Raw genomic sequence first — 17,694 nt, forward strand, 5'->3', positions numbered from 1 at the left:
GTGCCTTCGGTTCTGTGGCGAAAAGATTTATGGACTTGTCGTTCAGCTACCTCTGCCCCCCTTGATCCTCCTCCTTGATCCTGTGGGAGACAAAAAGAATTAACCGAGTCGAAAGCAAATGAGCTGGAATGGTCATACGGGCTTGAACCCTTTTTATGATTGCCTCGGCAGTTAAATGAACTTATAGCCGCATTTTCAACTGTTCACCACCAAAACGACTGCATGGGGGCCAAAAGGGTTGGCTTTTTTTTTTCTTCTTTGCAGGGTAGGAGAAAACGTGTTAACTTGTTGCATCCAAATCGAATTACGAAGTGCGTCTGGTTGTCTAGTCAACTGTGGAAAGGTGCCATACAAATATGGAAAGTGAACACATGTGAAAAATATCGTGAAATTGTGACTTTGTTAGATAAGCGGTTATCTTCACAAGCAAATTATGTTTGGCTAAAAATAGCTTTCAAATATACTTATAATTTGTATCTTTACTTTTAAATAGCTCCTTCTTGTTTTATTCGATGAGTATGTAATTGAATACATTTTTCACTACCAAGCTTTTAAAATGAATCCTTGCTAATCCTTGCAATTGAATAATTAATCAAACTCAATATCTAAGCAAGCTTTAAATATTAAAATAAACATCCTGTGACCGATTGGTAACTCCTTTTCAAATTCATATTTTGGCCCGTAAGCGAAACCGAAAAATTTCAAATAAATTCTTGCACTCAATTAAAATATAGCGCATTTTTTTGGGACCGTAAATCATTTAGAGCCTGCGGCACAACAGGAGTCTCCGGCATATTTGCCGTTTGCGCTGGTGTTGGCTCGCTAAAACCACTTAAAACTGTCAACTTAGCATTGATTAACGAGCTTATGGCATGTTTATTTTGCGATCTTTGTTGCGGACGGCCAGAACGCCAGAACGGACTCCATATACCCATATACCCATATACCCATATACCCATATACCCATATACCCAAATACACATGTGTATATCAATTTGGGCCCGTTTTCTTCGCTCGCAATCTGGCCAAGTGCGCGCAATCTGGCTGACAAGTCTTTTACGATTCGGGCCTTAGCGTCTAGGCCACATGAGAGACGAGAGACCGCTGACAAAGTCCATTAAAGCCGCGTAAGCCTGCGGTGCACGTTATGTTTTTTAATAGTCCGCGCATTTAGCGACTTAATGATTTTTCGCTGTAAAATTTTAAGCTTGTTTTCTCCGCACCGGCTACGACTACTCAATGAAAAAGTTAGATATTCGGCATGGCTTTTGCGTTTGCTGCTGGCTAAAAAAGTCGTTTGAACTTGGTGTGAAGCGCGCCCAGGGCGCCCTCTGGTGCATTTTACACGAACCTAGGAGGATGTACGGCAACGCGCTCGATTACAAATCGATAACAGTGTGAATATATTTTTGAAAATACCCACAACGGCCACACTACCACGAGACCAAACAAAAACAAACGCAAATTAGTTAATTAATTGAAACAAATCGAAATATGGCTGTGCTACCACCAGATCCTGTATTCAGCCTGCGATCCCCCGACATGGGAGCCGTCAATTCCCTGTGCTTCCAGGAGAGCGACCGATTGCTGGCGGGAACCATCAAAGGCAGTGTTTTCCTCTGGGACTTGCAAGTGAGAATCCTTATCACGTTATCCACGTTATTGCCAGCCACCTTGGCATTAAATATTAAGTAAAGACATAAAGTGAAAGTATGTTACTTGCCTAGTAAAAAGAATCACATGCTTCCTCGATCAATACACATATGTACATACATATGTACGTGTATATAGCCGGTACAATAGTCCGATCTTTGACCCAACTTCTTGTAATATTTATAGCAGTGTCACACTGTCAGGTGCCAAGTTTTAAGCAATTCAATTTCGAAGCGAATAACGTATTCCCTATTTAACAATATATTGTTCAAATGGATATAAGATAATGTATAACCTTAAAAGCTACCTATTATTGGCATTAGTGCAGTTAAATTTTGAATATGTTCAATTTTAAATAATTATTAATTTGTTATCTTATGGCACCAAAGATAAGACTGGTCTTATAATTTTGTTGGTTTTATTTATTAATAAAGAATTTTTTGATTTTAAACTTAATACTAACATTGTAAATATGCTCTATTTTAATTAACAAACAACTTGTTTTTCAGACCAACCGCTCCGCTCTGCACTTTGAGGTGGGATCCGACCCCATAACCAGCCTGCACCACACCCCGGATCGCCTGGTGACCCAGGAGAAGGGCGGAGCCATCACCATGTTCTCCATCGGCGGCAGCAGCTACGTTAAGGAGCGCAGCATTCCGGGAAACCACCAGGGCTTTTGCAGATCTGCCTTGCACACGAACACCAGCAAGACAAACGAGCAGCTGCTCTTCTATCCCTGCGACGAATCGTCCATCGGAGTGCTTCACGTGACGGATGCAGCGGCCCCCACCCAAATACTGGTCCCAGATGATCCCCAGCTGCCCAAACTGGGCAGCGTCACCTGCTTCAAGCCCTTCGAGTGCGCTTCGCAACTGTTTCTGCTTGCTGGCTACGAATCGGGACACTTTCTCACCTGGGACATTAGCTCGAGCGTTATATTGGATGTGCTGGAATTGGCCCAGGATGCCACGTCTGTGGACTACGACCCAGTCACGAATCGTGGCATTGTCAGTGGTCCAAGTAAGTCTGAGCTGGAGTCCAAATAAATTTACCGCGATATAACGTCGTGTCCTTCTGTTACAGCCGACAAGCTGATTAGTTTCAGTTACCAGCGCTCATCGATGCAATTGCAGCGCGGCTCAGAGCTGTGCATCAAGAATCCTGGAGTGAATTGCGTTCGCATTCGCCCCGATCAGAAAGTTTTCGCCAGTGCCGGCTGGGACGGACGCATTCGGATCTTCTCATGGAAAAGCCTGCGACCGCTGGCCGTGCTTACGCAGCACAAGAATGGCGGCGTAATGGACTTGGCCTTCTCCAGCCAACCGGTGGCCATGTGGCGGGCTCCCATCATGGCAGCGGCGGGCATGGATGGCCAGATATCGTTGTGGGACCTCTACAACTGAACTATGACTTAGTCCTAAGTGTTACAGTGTCTGTTCCAGATTACCTTGACTGCAACGGTTTAGCGATCCTCTTGAAATAGCTTTACTTTATAAGTATTTTTTTTAATAACCTTTGGATATTTGCTTCGGTTCAGAAATGTTTTGTGAATTTGGCTATTTTTAAAGCCAATTAAAGGGATTGGCAACATATCCACGTGTCCGCAGGTAGTTTTGTTACTAAGGTGAGCTTTGACAACCCTTGAATATTTTATGAAGTGTACCTTTTTAAAGATTATAAAAAATATATATAACGAATATTGGCCATTTAGTACACTTTTATTTGCTTATGTGAATGGGGACCAGGGCCAATTCCAATCAATAATTAAACACATATTTCTAATAAGTTATATTTTAGTTTATTAAGAATCAAATCTGAGTACCGCATGCACTTTGTGCCTTTCGCTGCATTTCTCTCCTCTCTTCTGGACTCTATTTCCGCTTCCGCTTACACAAACACACTGACACACTCACACATACATAGATAAATACATTCTACTACGTTTAAGGGGTAAATCCTAAGGTCTATGTCTACTTCTTAGTTTTAGCACTACCACTGTTGCTGTGGCTCCCGCTCATATTGCACAATGCCTCCGGATCCGGATCCGCCTCCTTGTTGCTGCTGCCGTTGCTCTGTTCGCCATCGTTGGCCACTTCCGGTTCCTTAAGAGCCATTTTCTGGAAATCGCAGTCGATGATCCTCTTGCGCTTGCGCAGCGGTCGACTACACTCGGCGGCCGCCTCTTTGGTTTGAATGAGTGTCCGTTTGGTCTGCAGCCGCGTAATCTTCAGCTTGGGCAGCTTCTGGTTGTCCGCCTCGGGATCGGATTGCGTAGATTCCCTGACGATGCAGTGCGTCTGTTGCGGTGAAGGAGATGATTCCTGTGAAATAGATGGCGAACCCGCGTTGGTGTCCCCATCTGGATTTGTCTTTGGTATGGATTCCTTTTCATCCTCTTCCTGATCGTTGTCCAGCTCCTGGCGCGACTCACTTTGTTGCTCCACATCTGGCTTCTCATCCTCCAGTTCACTTCTGCTTTTGCTGCAGTCCAGCGGCTGTGGTTGCTCCTGCTCTTCTGGATTTTCCCCTCTGCTCGGAGCAGTCCGCTGCTCTTCGAAACGCTTCCTCTCCTCGGGAGTTAGGTGTGCCTTGTAGAAGTCTATCACTGGCAGAGGAACGGGTATGGGTATGGGCAGGGGGATGATGATCGGATAGGGCACCATCACGGTCACCGGCGGCACAGCACCCAACAGAGACCCCAGCTCGGGCATTTGTGGGGGAAGCGGTGGTCCGAAGGGCGGTCCAAAACCACGGGGCATCATGCCATGCGGAGGTGGATGCATAAAGTGATGCGGAGGCGGTGGTGGACGACCCGCAAACGGATGTCCCATGGGCACACCATTCGAGGGCGTGGCGAAGTAGCTGGCCGGGATGGCAGTTGGTCCCCGTGGAAGAGCTTGTGGTGGGGGCACCTGGGGAGCCTGCTGCGGTTGTGGTGACTCCTGCATGCTGGGCATGGGCGAGAGCGGAGGCAGTGGTACACTGGATCCACCAAAGTCAGCCGTTAGTGTGGGAGGTGCCTGATGTTGCTGCGGTGTCTGTTGCTGTTGCTGTTGCTGCTGTTGGTGTTGGTGTTGCTGCTGCTGTTTCTGGAGCAGACTGGCCACAGTTTCCGAGCCCGAGGAAGAGGAGATACCTCGGCGCTTGCGGCGACCCAACTTTCCAGCCAAATGCCGCTGGACAGGCGGTGGCGGAGGAGGAGGAACTCCGGCGGGTCCCGGACTCTTCTGGGCCAGCAACTTCGAGACGGGTGCCACTGAGATCAGAGGTTTGCTGGGATGATGACTAGGCGGCGAGTCCGGACAGCGGCTGGTGGCCGGAGCAGTGGGCGGACCCGGAGACACCGAGAGCGTGGAGGCAGGCGAGGCAGAGCGACTCCTGCAGTTGCGAAGCCACAGATCCGGGGTTATCAGCCCAGCCTCGCTGCCCGCATCCATGGCCTGATCCCGCAGGTGCGGATGCATGTCCAGGTGGGCCTGGGTCTCGTGGCAGAATATCTGCATCTTGTACTGGTTGAGGCACTTCTCCGAGCAGAACTGTAGCTGGGAGGCGCCGTCCTGAAAGTCCACGTAGCTCACCGCGTGGCGGACATGCTTGCACCAGTCGCAGGTCTTGGCCTTCTTGAAGGATGCCCTCCGGCTCTGGGCGAAGCAGGACTCGGAGCAGTAGCGCGGTCCGTCGCAACTGGTCAGGTAATCCGGCGCATTCTCCGCAATCGGTCGGTGGCACCAGCAGCAATTGCTGAAGTCTGTGGAAGAAGCAACATAAATACCTTTATAAGTCTCATGAACTTGAACGAAGTTATATGGAAGTAATGATTAATAACTATTAGGATATTATTTAAAATTTGAGTTTATTATTAAATATTTTCTTTACTAGAAAAAGCATATGACTATCCTGCAAGAAAGTAATTGATCGAATCAAACAAACCAAACATTTCGGAAGCAAAAATGTTCTATTAAATCGGAAATTGATTCCTGCCGAACTGCAAATTTGATTTCCGCAAGCATCCGTACAAACTGAGCTCCAAATATCCTATTCCTAATATGGACCGCTTCTTCCTGCTCGGCACTAGCCAAATTGTGTAAACCATATTTGGGTCTTAATGAATCTGTTATTCGATAACGCAGCATCGGCAAACTCCGGACTGAGTTGATGAAAAGTTAGCACAATTTCCAGCCTGTCTGAACTCCAAATGCAGGCGGGGATTGGAGAGGGACTGCAACGGTCCGGGGCAGAGCAGGCGAGGTTATCGAGTTCCCTTCAAAAAACAAAACGCACAGGCGGATGATGAGGTCGGGTCCTTGGGTCGGTTACAAAATTTGTGATTTTGACTTTGGCTGTCAATTTTTGCTTGTGCCCGGGTGGAATTATTCATTGGGGATAAAATACCCTGTAGGCTGTGTTATGAACTATACTTAAAGTCGGTTTACTTAGTGCATTGTTTGATACGCACTATAATTTCTGATAACAAAAATTTGAAAATAGTTCTACAGGCAAAAGAAATCTTTAAATTTAAGATCATTTATATTTTATCCTAGCTAAAGTACTGTGTATAGATAAACGGAATTGGCGTATTGATAAAACCTATTACTTAAAACAAATGTGCTGCTTTTGTACATTCCACCTCCTTGGCATACATACGCACCTATTTTCTCCTCCGTGTGCGCAGCTCCCGCTGGTTTCCCGATGGATTGCGGACTCTTGGAGTCCTCCTCCCGTGAGCTTCGCGTATCGTGGTCCGATGGCGTGGTGGTGGTGCTGCTGCAGTTCAGCAGTCCGCCCTTCCGGCCACTCCCACTCCCACTGCCTCCCCCGTTGTTCTTGTTGCTGCTGCCATTGTTGTTGTTGTTGTTGTTGTTGTTGTGGTAAGCTGCTGCCAAGGAACTGCGGCCACTGCGCAGCAGACTGGCCCGCTTCCGCTCCAGACTGGGATGCGGATCCATCTGGTGCAGCTGGTGGCTCTGCTGATTGGCCACCGCTGCGGCGGCGGCACTTTGGAGCAGGCGCGACGTCTTGGCGGTCAGGTCGAGACGATCCACGTCCACACCCTCGAATCCATACCAGCCGAGCAGCTCGTTCATGGTGTTGTGCGCGAATTCCTGGAAGGGACAGACCGAAACAGAAACAGAAACAGAAAGATGAGTGCTGGAAAACAGGGAATTGCTGACACGGGTTCCTTGGATACCACGTACATGGCCTTTGGGTAACCCGATATTCAGGGAGATCGCATCAGTAGTTCACTCCGAGAACTGTGTGGACATTTATGCATATTCAATTGTATGATTAATATTCCCTGTGCTTTTCTGCAACTTATTTACATACTGCATTTTAATCATTTTCAAGATCATTTAAAATAGCTCAATTTCTTTAAGTGCATGGCTATTGAAGGGCAGGTGAAACTTCATTAAAGAGTCAGGCAGGTGAAACTTGGTGGTCGACTACTGGACTTTAATGCTTAAGGGGTAGAGTGACGAAAAGCGCAAGCCACCCTGACCGAAGGAAACTTTCACTAATTATTGATTGCCTTTGCCCGTTGACCTCTGAACCCAATGTCCAATTATGCGCGTTCTTATCTAACCGTATCAAAGCGTTTCCCCCGAGGCTGGAAAGTTGCAGTGTAATCGATAACCCTGGAGAATCACCCACGCATCAAACACCTCACACACACCATCCGCACTCTCCACAAACATATCAGTGCACAAACGGGCGGCAGAGAACTTCATTACGGCCAGAGGGCCGGACTAGTTGCCTTTTGGGTGGCCGGAGTGGGTGGCATTTGCATACTCGGAGGTACATGGGCATCCCCCCACTCTGCACCCTGCACTCTTCACTCTCCACCTCAACCAGCCCCTCCCGCGCTCACTGTTTTGATTATCCCTGCCTCGATATTGATATCCAATACCTTTGGACATTCTCTGTCGCCTTGCGTGTGCCTCCTGCCTCATTGCCTTAAATTTAAGCCGAAAATGCAGGCTCAGTCTGAAGTCCAAGATGCAGAAAACATTTGCGGCTTTTGATGCTGTTATTTTTTGTTTATTTTTTTTTATTTTTGACTGGCTCCTGCATTCCCATTTCCATTCGAATTTCGAATCCCAATCCCAATCCCAAGGGAGATGCATGTGTGTATCATTCTGGGCCTGCCTGTGCTGCACATAAAAATTTCACACAAGGCTGTGAGAGGTGCACTAACTGGGGATTGGGTTACATTGAAATTCTCATACTCGACGTGGTTTTCACCGAAAAAAGTCCTTTGGAAAGGGCGGTGTTTAAAGGGCTATCCAAATATCTGGAGGAAATATGGTTATCCACTAGCTAAAATCAAATGAGAGTAGGAAAACTTGTCCTCCGAACTTTTTGCTGCTGATGTTGACATATATAAGTATTATTCTGGGTCTCTAGATTTGCTTCATTACTGCTTTGCGTTTATGCACTGTAACCCTTTGGTTTTAATTTTCTGCCAGCTGCTTCTGCGGAATGCCAAATTGCTCATACGCCATGTGGCCGCAAGTGGTGTCCAATGCCGAGTTTCAGGGGAAATTGGTCCGCGCAAAAGAGCCACAACCACAATTGGCCAATGCTGGCCAGATGATTCATCGCCTCCATTGCATCTATCACAAGCTCCAGACAAACTGGATATCCCCGGCGTCATGCGATACTCTTCAAATTAAGCGTTGCTGCCAACTTGCTGACAAATGCAAGTCGTCTAATAAGTTGCCCTCTCCCTCGGATCCTACCCCTCCAGCGCCCTCTCTTTCGCACCGCAGCACCCCGTCTCTTTCGCGGCGAAACACCTTTTCCTTTCGCACTCCATGAACAGCGCTCACACGCTCGCTTGGCTATTTTTCCAGCAATTCGCGTATCGGTGACAATCGCATTCGCATTCGCATTCGTATTCGCATTCAGGTTTTACGCTGTCCGCTGCTGCGAAAAGCGAAAAGAGTATCAAGAATTCGCACGATAAAATCTCCGGAGCCGGCTGCCCGAGCCGAGCATATCAATTACACGCCTCAGGTGCGACCTCGTCCAGGTGGGATGGGATGGAGTCGGAGTCGGAGGGGATGGGATGGCGGATGGCGGATGAGGGGCTATGGCGACGCACGCTCGGCTCAAGTTCAGCATCTTGCAGTAAGCGTAACCGGAGGAACGGAGATACATTCGACTCCACCACTGCCTCCGTCTCTCTCATTGTCGCATGCGCCGTCTCTTTCGGCAGCTCGGTTTTTAGTATCATTTGTCTGTTAATTTATGTTCGGTTTTTAATTTCTGATTTGTGCGTTCGTTCAGTTTTTCAGCTCTTTGCTGCCTGACAGTGGCTCAACGGGTTCGAGGGGGTGGACAGGGGGTAGGCGGGTATGTCGTCGGTGCATACACTGAACAAAATGTAAATGCACCCTGCTTAGTGGTGTTTTATATTGTAAACATGTATTAACCTATCACATTTCGTGATCTTCATTTCCTGTTGTAACTTTTATGGTTAGCTTATATTTGCTAATATCATATTTTAAACCCATTTTCTCTCAGTGCCGTTTCCGTCAGCGACATTAAAACTCTCGCCCATGCTTGAAACTCTACACCGAAATGCGAATAAAAATCAATTAATTAAAAACTGAAATTTTATGCCGTCTGTTGTTCTGGATGGAGTTGGGATCTGATTCGCTCTGCCCGCCCAGAAATACATACTTGTGTATGAATCCGTATGTATTAAGCAAGATACAAACACACACGTCTACCTTTACATTTCCAATCGAATTTCCTTCTCCCCCAATCCCAATCCCCAATCCCAATTCCAATTCCAATCCCAATCCCGCCCAGCAATCAGATCTGTTTGGATTTTTGGCTCGCTTTCCATTTGAATTTTTTCGTAATTATTGCTCAAGAATCCAGTGGATACATTTGCAACACTCGTTCTGTTTCTGACGCTTCAAGTTTGTTGTGTTTTCCTTCATTTTGCAAAATCTCAACTTACAAAAACATATCATATTTTCGTTTTTATTATGAATCGTAATGAACCAACCGGCTTTACGGGTGAGACGCTGGAACTGGGAACTCCAATCCGCTAGTCAAGTTCTTTGTCTGGCATTGAGTGCACTGGGAGAAAATCGTACTTGGTATAGGAAAATATAAAAACTCGTAGATTTCATACGTATTACAAAACAGAGCAGTTTAATTTATAGTTGTACTAAATAATCACAATAAGATCTTGCAAGAGATCTTAGTTAACCTACTGGTAATGGATAAAAAGTATTCAATGCATAGATATAAGATCCATTGTCCATATATCTCCAAACAAGTGCCATCCTCCATGAACTGTGTAGGAGTACAGCCAACTATCGGTCCTAATGGATTTCGGTTTCCTGACCTACATCCAGGCCCATCCGAAGACGTTCCACTGGCCTATCCCGCTGCAGTGGAGCCGCCTGTTATGCGAGTGGCTCGCATTAAAACACGTCTTGGGTTACCGGCGAGGAAACCTAATAGAATAATGTAAAGTACCCGGCGCGGCAATGCTAGCAGTGCCAGAGCAACGAGACCCAGACTGACTGGCTCACTGGAGGATGGGGGATGAGGTATGTGGGGTTGGTGGGTTGGTGGGTTGGTGGGTTGGTGGGCAGGAGGAGCGTAGGAGCGGCTGGAGCGGTACTGGCAACCCAATACGCTTATAATAACTCACCCTGAACCCAGTAAACTGAACTGAGACTAAGGCGAACTAAAACCGAGCTGCAGTAGAACTGGTGTCCGGACCGAATCCGAATCCGAATCCGAATCCAATCCCAATCCCCTCGAACACCACCCCGAAAAAGCATATACTCGCACTAGCACGTAAGTGTATATACGGTCGGTCGGCCAGTGGAAATAACACCCAATGGCAACAAATTCTAGAATTACGCTAGTTTTCTCAGACACACGTTTGTACATACATGGGTTTGGGTTTGGGTTTGGGTTTGGGTTTGGGATTGGGTGTTTGCGGGGCGAGGCGAGCACAAAGTCGGTCGGTTTTAAGTTTGCTGTAATCGAATATCGATAGCTCAGGATTGAATGACGCGCGTCCTTCTTTTGAATTCTTACATGACATACTTGGCCTTTGCCAAGTTGTTTGTTGCTCTTGCTCTGCGAATTTTCAGTTCCCACCCGCCCTGCCCCTTCGCCTTAGAAATATTCCATTTCATTTTAATGTACACCAGATATGGGTGGCACTGCTCACTGACGGATATATACTCGTATATATGTACATACATATATGATATGATATATGTGAACTCAAGGCACCGCATCGAGGGGGTTACGAAATCGGAAACCATGGGGTTTGATATTAATGTGTGCGGTAGGTCACATAGACCACTCTTCTAAAAATATGTAGATAAACAATAAAATTAACTATATATCAGTGCACTGCTGGTCAATCGAGTGGGTTTTCATTTATGTTTTTTTAAAATGTCAATGAATCAATCAACAGCAAGTAAAGAGTAAAGTACGATGCAACTGATATGGCTTTTTAGCAATTAGAACAATTATTCGAAAATCAGGCAATTGGACAGCTTTTAGTGTTTATAAAAGTTGTATTTGATTTGCATTCATGGCGATTCAATTTCATTTGCCCAAATAAGAACTAAGAATTAAATAGTTAGAAAACTTGATAGCTGCCCTGCGAGCATCGATCTCTTCACCTGCAGCAGTTCTACCACCTGGCGATGTCAAGGGCTTTGGGCCACCCACTCATCCACCCGTCATCCACCCGTCATCTACTCCGTCATCCACTTCGTCATCCAGCCATCCACATTGCCTCTTGGCCACTCGGGTTCGCTTTCGTAGTGCTGGGCCATCAGCAGTGGCTCGAATTAATTTAACGCTATTTTAATTCGAGCTGCTGTTGCGGGGCGGAGGGGGGGGCGTGTTGCATGTGGCAGGCAGCACAGGGTGCCTCACGTTACCAGTGCACTACAGTGTGAACCCCGAAACGCCCACCTCCAATGGGAGAGCACCTTTGAGCTCTGGTTCCTGGTGTTTTGTGTAGAATTTATCATATTCTATTTTGTTTGTAACTCAATCTGCGGCGCTGTTATTAAAGTTCTGCTGCTGCGGCAACATTTGAGCCCAGTTGCCACCGTCGCCCCAAGCCGCCTCCATTCCTCCACACCGCCTCGGATCCGCCCGTGCTCCTGAGTGGCCGCCTGTCATTGTGTCATCGTCATAGTCATCTGGATCTGGCTGCCCCCGTCTCCCTCCGCTCCACATCCTCCACACCCGGTTGTGTGGGTGTAACCCAATCCCTGCTGCCGGAACCCTGGGTAATGTGCATAGAATGTGGCTCGGAGTCAGCCAACACTCAACTCGGAGGCGATTTGTAGGCGATGAATGTTATGTGTGCAACAGAGGCGACAATGCATTTAATCACAAATTATGGAACATGAATATGCACAGAAAACAATAAAATGAATAATTTAATGCAGCTGCTAATGAGGTAAAAACAAATCCATAACAAATCCCAATGTAAAGTGTGCGAAAGAAGTTCCCAAATTTAATTTAATTTAATGTGCTATTTAAGTTGTTAATTGTAATGTAAAAAATATTTGCCTAAGGCCTGCACCATGTTTACCATGTTTGCCGCTCATTTCGCCCAAAAAGAGTTATTGATTTCAGTCATCAATGGCCCCCTTTCCACCCTCTCCACTTTGTCACTCTTCGTACTTCGCAGGATAATGCCTAGTGTGTAGCAAAGACATCCTTTTCTGCAGATACGTACATACATACATATATAGGTACCTATATAGTGCCCAGCCTCAGATTTGGCTTGACATCGGTCGCAAAGCGGAAACCTTGAAGGATATCGCCTTTCCATTGTCCTATCAAGTTGCACCCATGAAGCGCGCTCATATTCCTCCCCTCCGCCCTCCGCCCTTATCCTGTATACTTCCTCCTTCCCCTTCCCCTTACCCTTCCCCTCCAGCCACATAACCATCATCTCAACCGATATATTGTTGTTGCTTAATTACGCTGTGTGCTTTTGCCTTTGGGCCATTAAATATAAAAATTTGTCCTGGCTGCTGTCTTTGCAGCAAATGCAGCTTGTAATTATGGCCAGGAGCTGGCGGAGAGGCCAAAATACTGAAAGCGATACCCCAACTGGGTGAGGTAAGCGAAAATAAAAGGTATGAATTACAATATTTTTAATTGATATTTTCAGTTAGCAAAATCTTGCACACTCAAAGCAGGTTGGGCGTCATTGAGAGCCCGATTGAAGGCAAATTTCAGCCGAGCACGAATACAGATGATTGAGTTATGTACGAAATGGTATCAAAAACATTACAGAATTTATGTTATATGAGGAGATATAAAAGAAATGAGTATATCGGATTTTAAGAGATATTTCTTATAGCACATAACACTTCTGTAGTATCTTAGTATGACTCCTAGTTTGATAATGCGTGCTCTGATAGATTTAAAGAAATAACAAGGTTTTATACTATCTTATAATTGTTATAATTGTGTCAGTAAGCAGCTTAAGCTCAAGCTCACAATTCCATTATAAATATTATCGTACAGGCATGAGTAGCCACATAGATATCCGTGTAAAGCCCACGTTTACCTAGAAAAACAGTCGCCGAGCTCAGTTCCCAGCGGATACCCAGTTCCCAAGCCCCTCGGCAGCCCATTCATTATAATAATTTTGGCTTGGCTTTGTTTTTGTATTCGTTGTTGTAGCTGTTGTTGTTGTTGTTTCCCCTCTTTATGCCCGACAATAAGTATCATTGCGCCCAACTGCAAGTCAGGGGGTATGATTTCAATTCGCCGATCGGGTTACACGTGCTGCAAAAAGTTGCGCTGCGACTCTCTGTCCCTGTCTGTGGCATTAAATTAATTTCGCTCATTTGGCGGATGGAGCAGAGGCAAAAGAGGGAATTCCGAATCGGAATCGGACCCGCTCACTCGTTAAAATGATTATAAAAACTTATCAATATAAAATTACCGCCAACTCCCGCTCGACTTACGAGCTCGTCCCGTAATCGCGTAATCACAATGGCAATCGGAATCCGAATCCGAATCTGAATCTGAATCCGAGTCTCATCAGCTGCAGCGACCGCCAGCAACTCCTCTTTCAAATTCCGTACCCTGATTCAGAAACAAAGTTGCATGGAATTTAATGCAGCACTTTTCTGCGGGGGCGGGCGTTGCATTATCATTGCTCTTGCATAAACATTTCCGATTACCAACTGAAGCCAACAGCCAACTGAACTGGACTGAACTGCGCTGAACTGAAAGCCGAAACGATTTTTGGTTCTCTGGCCGAGGGACTTGGAGTCCGATTCCTTGATTCCAGCGCTTAGTTGGAAATGCTATTTGGTTGGAATCGCTAGCTGGTAAGTGGAAACTACGAGTATGTGCAACATGCAGTTTTCCCAAAAATATCTCTGTGTTCGTTAGCGATGAAATTGGAATACCTGATCTGCGACTTGGTCTACTTTAAAACGAACACTCATTATGCACATTGCTAATGATATATCCAAAATTGATATGATCCAAATTTATCCCCTGGATACGGGATCCACTTCAAAGCTACTCTAACATAAGATATAGACGCGCCACTGGCGAGTGGGTGTTATTCACCTTTCCCCCATCTAAACATTCAAAAACAAATAACAATAATAATAATTCTGCGTATATGCAATTCACAGCTATAGAAGCAAAATGTTTTGCCAAGAGAAAGAACGACGTTCTTATTTTTAAATTCAACGCAAACTTTGTCAGCATCCTTGTTATTGAATACTCGGCGAAATAATGCGCAGACAGGGGCAATTAATTAGACAAGTGGGCAAGAAAGTATCTCAAAGTGTTCATTCACATCCACTCACCTTTATCTCATCGCTGGGCAGTTCTTTTTTGATCTGAACGGGAATCGCACTCGAGGATCCCACGTTGGCATCCCGAGAAGTGGACGATGGCGACGTCTTGGCGGACATTTCAGCTGGATGCGGTATATATCTTTTGGGTGAAACTGGAACACAAGAGAGACCAGGGGTCAGAGTGGTGTCAGCAGATACTTTTTAGGTTGTTTTTTCTCATATTGGTTGGGGCGGGGGGGTGTTCGTATTAATAGGGCGCCGAGTCATTGATCTTGCCACTGTAAACAAATGAACTTTGGCTCCATCAATCAATGGATCCAACTGCTCGGCCCCCAAAAACAATTAATTACAGCGGTTCATAGTTCTTTTTGGGATTTTTTCTTGGGCCCTCCGCTTTGCAGGCCGATTCGCATCCATTGGATACGCATGCGGCAGAATCGGACTGCGATATATTTATACACCTCGCTCTGCATGTGTGCGTCTGTTTGTGGGTGTGTGTGTGTGTGTGAGTATCTGTGAGCGAGCGTGTTCGCTTGGCGCGCACTTTGGTGTCTTGTAATTCAATACCCCGTTCGGAACGAAACGTTACCACCTATCGCATGACACAAGACTACAAATTCAAATACAAAATATAAAGGCAGCCCAACAAGAACACTGCGGATATATGCATAGTGTGGCCTGTATTTGTTGTTCTTTCGGAGGAAATCAGACAGAAAAAGACGAAAATGTAGTTACACAGAAAAAAATGAATCTCCACAATAATGTGGTTTTCGAAGCCCAATTCTATAGCTTTAGTTACATATCAAATTAGCTCGAGAATGTAAACACAAATATATTTATTTTTCTACTGTGCACTAAAGGAAAACTATTCCCAATCTGAAGGGAGTACTTTTGTGTATATAAAGTTGAGCAATGGTATTTCCGGAAATGTGCTTAAAATCGATGTACACCCTAGTTTTAGCTATAGGTCTGGATTCAATCCTTCATCGAGTCCCTTTAAGATCATTAAAAGTATCTCCATTGTTCATCTTAAATGCGTTCGTGCCTCTTTCTGCCAAATATATCTACCCGATTTCATTATTTTTGATTGCCCATTAAAAACATTTCACTCTGGCTGTTCTTTCGCCTTGGATTCATTTTCATCTGCCTTTTTTTCGTACTTTTATTTTTCTGATGGCTTTGTTTTGCTTTCGAAAGCTTTTCGAAAACGAAATGCAAGTGAAATAAAAGCGTACAATGTCTCGTATTTTTTAAGCATTATCATTTCTCGAGGTTTTTTGTGTATATTGCTTCACTTGAGGTACAAATTTTCCAATGCAGCGTTTGGGAAAAACAAATATATATTCCAAAAATAGCCAGATATTTTCAACATTATATTTTTGGCGTGTGTGCTTTACAGCTCTCACTCACAATTGGCCTTTCTACTTTCGCACGCTCTTTTCAGTTTTCTTGCGATGGATTTTCCGAAGCAAACTTTCCGAACGTCAAGGAAACTCATGCACCGTGCTCATTTTCATTCTTCATTCTTCATTCCGTTTTCACTTTCACACATGCACGGCCCGAGAATTCGTTTCGAATCAACCGTTTTTAATCCGACCAAACCGAATAAACCGATTCGCATTCACAAACTTTTTTCCGAAGCGGTACCGCGCACAACCACGTCCACACGCGTTCGCGTTTCATGAACATTTGAGCCAGCGGTCCGGTGCCATGTGGATTTTACTTGCTTTTGCTGCTTCTCTGCTGCTTCACTGCTGCTTTTGCTGCTTCTCTGCCGCTGCCTCACTGCCTCATTGCCTCGGTGTTGTTGCCTTCGTTCCTTCGTCATCGTTGTGGCGCAGCTGTGGGTCTGTTGTGATGACGTAGGGCCCACCCCCAATGAGACCAAAACATCACCGGCACAGAAAGAAAACATACCCCCAATTGCTGGCAGATCTATGGTTACCTATAAGTTGTGGAGGCTGGGAGAACTTTTTTTAAAAGTCTAATGTTAAGTTTTACGTTTTTAAGTCAAATAGTTTGATATCAGCATTTTAGAGGGACAATATCAAAATACCTTATTTGAATTTGAGTTGGTTATTTAAGAAGTTCAGAGAATAACAGAGAAATGGCCAATACCCTTTACCCGAAAAATGTGTAATTACTTACACGTATTTTCTCGCAGTGCAATGACTCAAGAGAGCGGCGCAGACGCTGGCATCTCTGGCAGATGAAAACGAAAACGAAATTGCACTCGGCTGCAGCGCGAGATTCTTTTGCATAATTTCCTATATGTAGGCGCATTGGGCTGTTAAAAATAAATCGCGCCGCTTCACCTGCCTTCGTTTTGTTCTGCCTCGGATATTTATGTTATGTCCAATTTTTGTTTAATTTGCACAAAATACTTGTGCCGCCGGAGACAAACGCACTTGGTCAGAGATCAGAGGAACGGCGATGGCAAATTAATGGGGAGCATCTTAAGTAATGCGAGGAGAAAATGCATTCTGACAGCCAGAAAGGTCGAATGTGGCGTGCCGAGGATATATAACATCGATATTGATCATCCGATTGGCTGTATTCCATGCCAAAATGGAACTTACAAAATTTATAATTATATCAAATTCATCAAATATAATTAACATTATTATTTTGTTTTTTCGAATAGAACTTTATCGTACAACTTAAAGTAAAAATGTATTTTTAAATTTCAATTAGAAGTTACATACTCTGTATTCTGGACTCATAAATATTCTAAGTGTAAGAGTGGGTTAGCTTTATGTGGACTACTCCTACCACTAGAATAATGTAATATCTAACCTGGTTGATTCACTTTCTCTATAGGGCCCAACTGCTAGCCAGCAGCGTTATTGGTAACTGGACGTGACCACGACACTGGGTCTGGAAAACAGTTGGCAATTCTATCAAGAAGCCCGGTACTTGGGGGAGAACTTACCACTAACCGACGCCAAGTACCAACTATCAGGAGATAGTACCAGTCCCTTTGCGAATATGGTACCTGATGGTAAATAGACGAAATGGCCGAAGAAACAATTGAATCGTTTAAGTAGAACATCACAATCAGAGAAGAAACAGAGGCGGAGCAGCTGGCGTGCCAATCAAACAATGCTCATGTAGATAAATGTGGCATTTAATGCCGAGAATTTCATGTAAATTGAACACGAGCCAGATAAGTTTAGTGTTGGATGTCACTTCCTTC

At 45.1% G+C, this 17,694-nt stretch overlaps 2 protein-coding genes across 3 annotated transcripts; one reads left to right on the forward strand and one right to left on the reverse strand.

Annotated features, from left to right (window-relative positions):
- Positions 1–1,413: 1,413 nt before the first annotated feature.
- On the forward strand, positions 1,414–3,366 carry LOC120446538 (guanine nucleotide-binding protein subunit beta-like protein 1). Its single transcript, XM_039627554.1, has 3 exons — positions 1,414–1,632; positions 2,163–2,676; positions 2,740–3,366. The coding sequence occupies exons 1-3, from the start codon at positions 1,495–1,497 to the stop codon at positions 3,057–3,059; spliced, it is 972 nt and encodes a 323-aa protein (XP_039483488.1). The 5' UTR covers positions 1,414–1,494; the 3' UTR covers positions 3,060–3,366.
- A 72-nt stretch (positions 3,367–3,438) lies between these two features.
- LOC120445317 (sine oculis-binding protein homolog) lies at positions 3,439–17,538 on the reverse strand. Of its 2 annotated transcripts, XM_039625639.2 has the most exons (5): positions 17,431–17,538; positions 17,295–17,375; positions 14,508–14,650; positions 6,305–6,758; positions 3,439–5,404 (listed from the first exon to the last, which is right to left on the reverse strand). In XM_039625639.2, the coding sequence occupies exons 3-5, from the start codon at positions 14,613–14,615 to the stop codon at positions 3,627–3,629; spliced, it is 2,340 nt and encodes a 779-aa protein (XP_039481573.1). In that variant the 5' UTR covers positions 14,616–14,650; positions 17,295–17,375; positions 17,431–17,538; the 3' UTR covers positions 3,439–3,626. The 2 variants fall into 2 exon arrangements, with proteins under 2 accessions (XP_039481573.1, XP_039481572.1); XM_039625638.1 differs by lacking the exons at positions 17,295–17,375; positions 17,431–17,538 and adding an exon at positions 15,909–16,400.
- Positions 17,539–17,694: the final 156 nt, after the last annotated feature.

Source organism: Drosophila santomea, chromosome 2R (genome assembly GCF_016746245.2).
Source record: "Drosophila santomea strain STO CAGO 1482 chromosome 2R, Prin_Dsan_1.1, whole genome shotgun sequence".
NCBI classification, from domain to species: domain Eukaryota; kingdom Metazoa; phylum Arthropoda; class Insecta; order Diptera; family Drosophilidae; genus Drosophila; species Drosophila santomea.

What these genes read in the sequence shown, in the direction of transcription:
- LOC120446538 (XM_039627554.1), top strand. Translation starts at nt 1,495, where the DNA reads ATGGCTGTGCTACCACCAGATCCTGTATTCAGCCTGCGATCCCCCGAC. An exon ending in TTTTCCTCTGGGACTTGCAA is followed by an intron (nt 1,633 to 2,162) that starts GTGAGAATCCTT and finishes CTTGTTTTTCAG; the next exon opens with ACCAACCGCTCCGCTCTGCA. An exon ending in TGGCATTGTCAGTGGTCCAA is followed by an intron (nt 2,677 to 2,739) that starts GTAAGTCTGAGC and finishes CTTCTGTTACAG; the next exon opens with CCGACAAGCTGATTAGTTTC.
- LOC120445317 (XM_039625638.1), bottom strand. Translation starts at nt 15,996, where the DNA reads ATGAGTTTCCTTGACGTTCGGAAAGTTTGCTTCGGAAAATCCATCGCA. An exon ending in TGCCCAGCGATGAGATAAAG is followed by an intron (nt 6,759 to 14,507) that starts GTGAGTGGATGT and finishes TGTCCCTTCCAG; the next exon opens with GAATTCGCGCACAACACCAT. An exon ending in GCACACGGAGGAGAAAATAG is followed by an intron (nt 5,405 to 6,304) that starts GTGCGTATGTAT and finishes CTTCTTCCACAG; the next exon opens with ACTTCAGCAATTGCTGCTGG.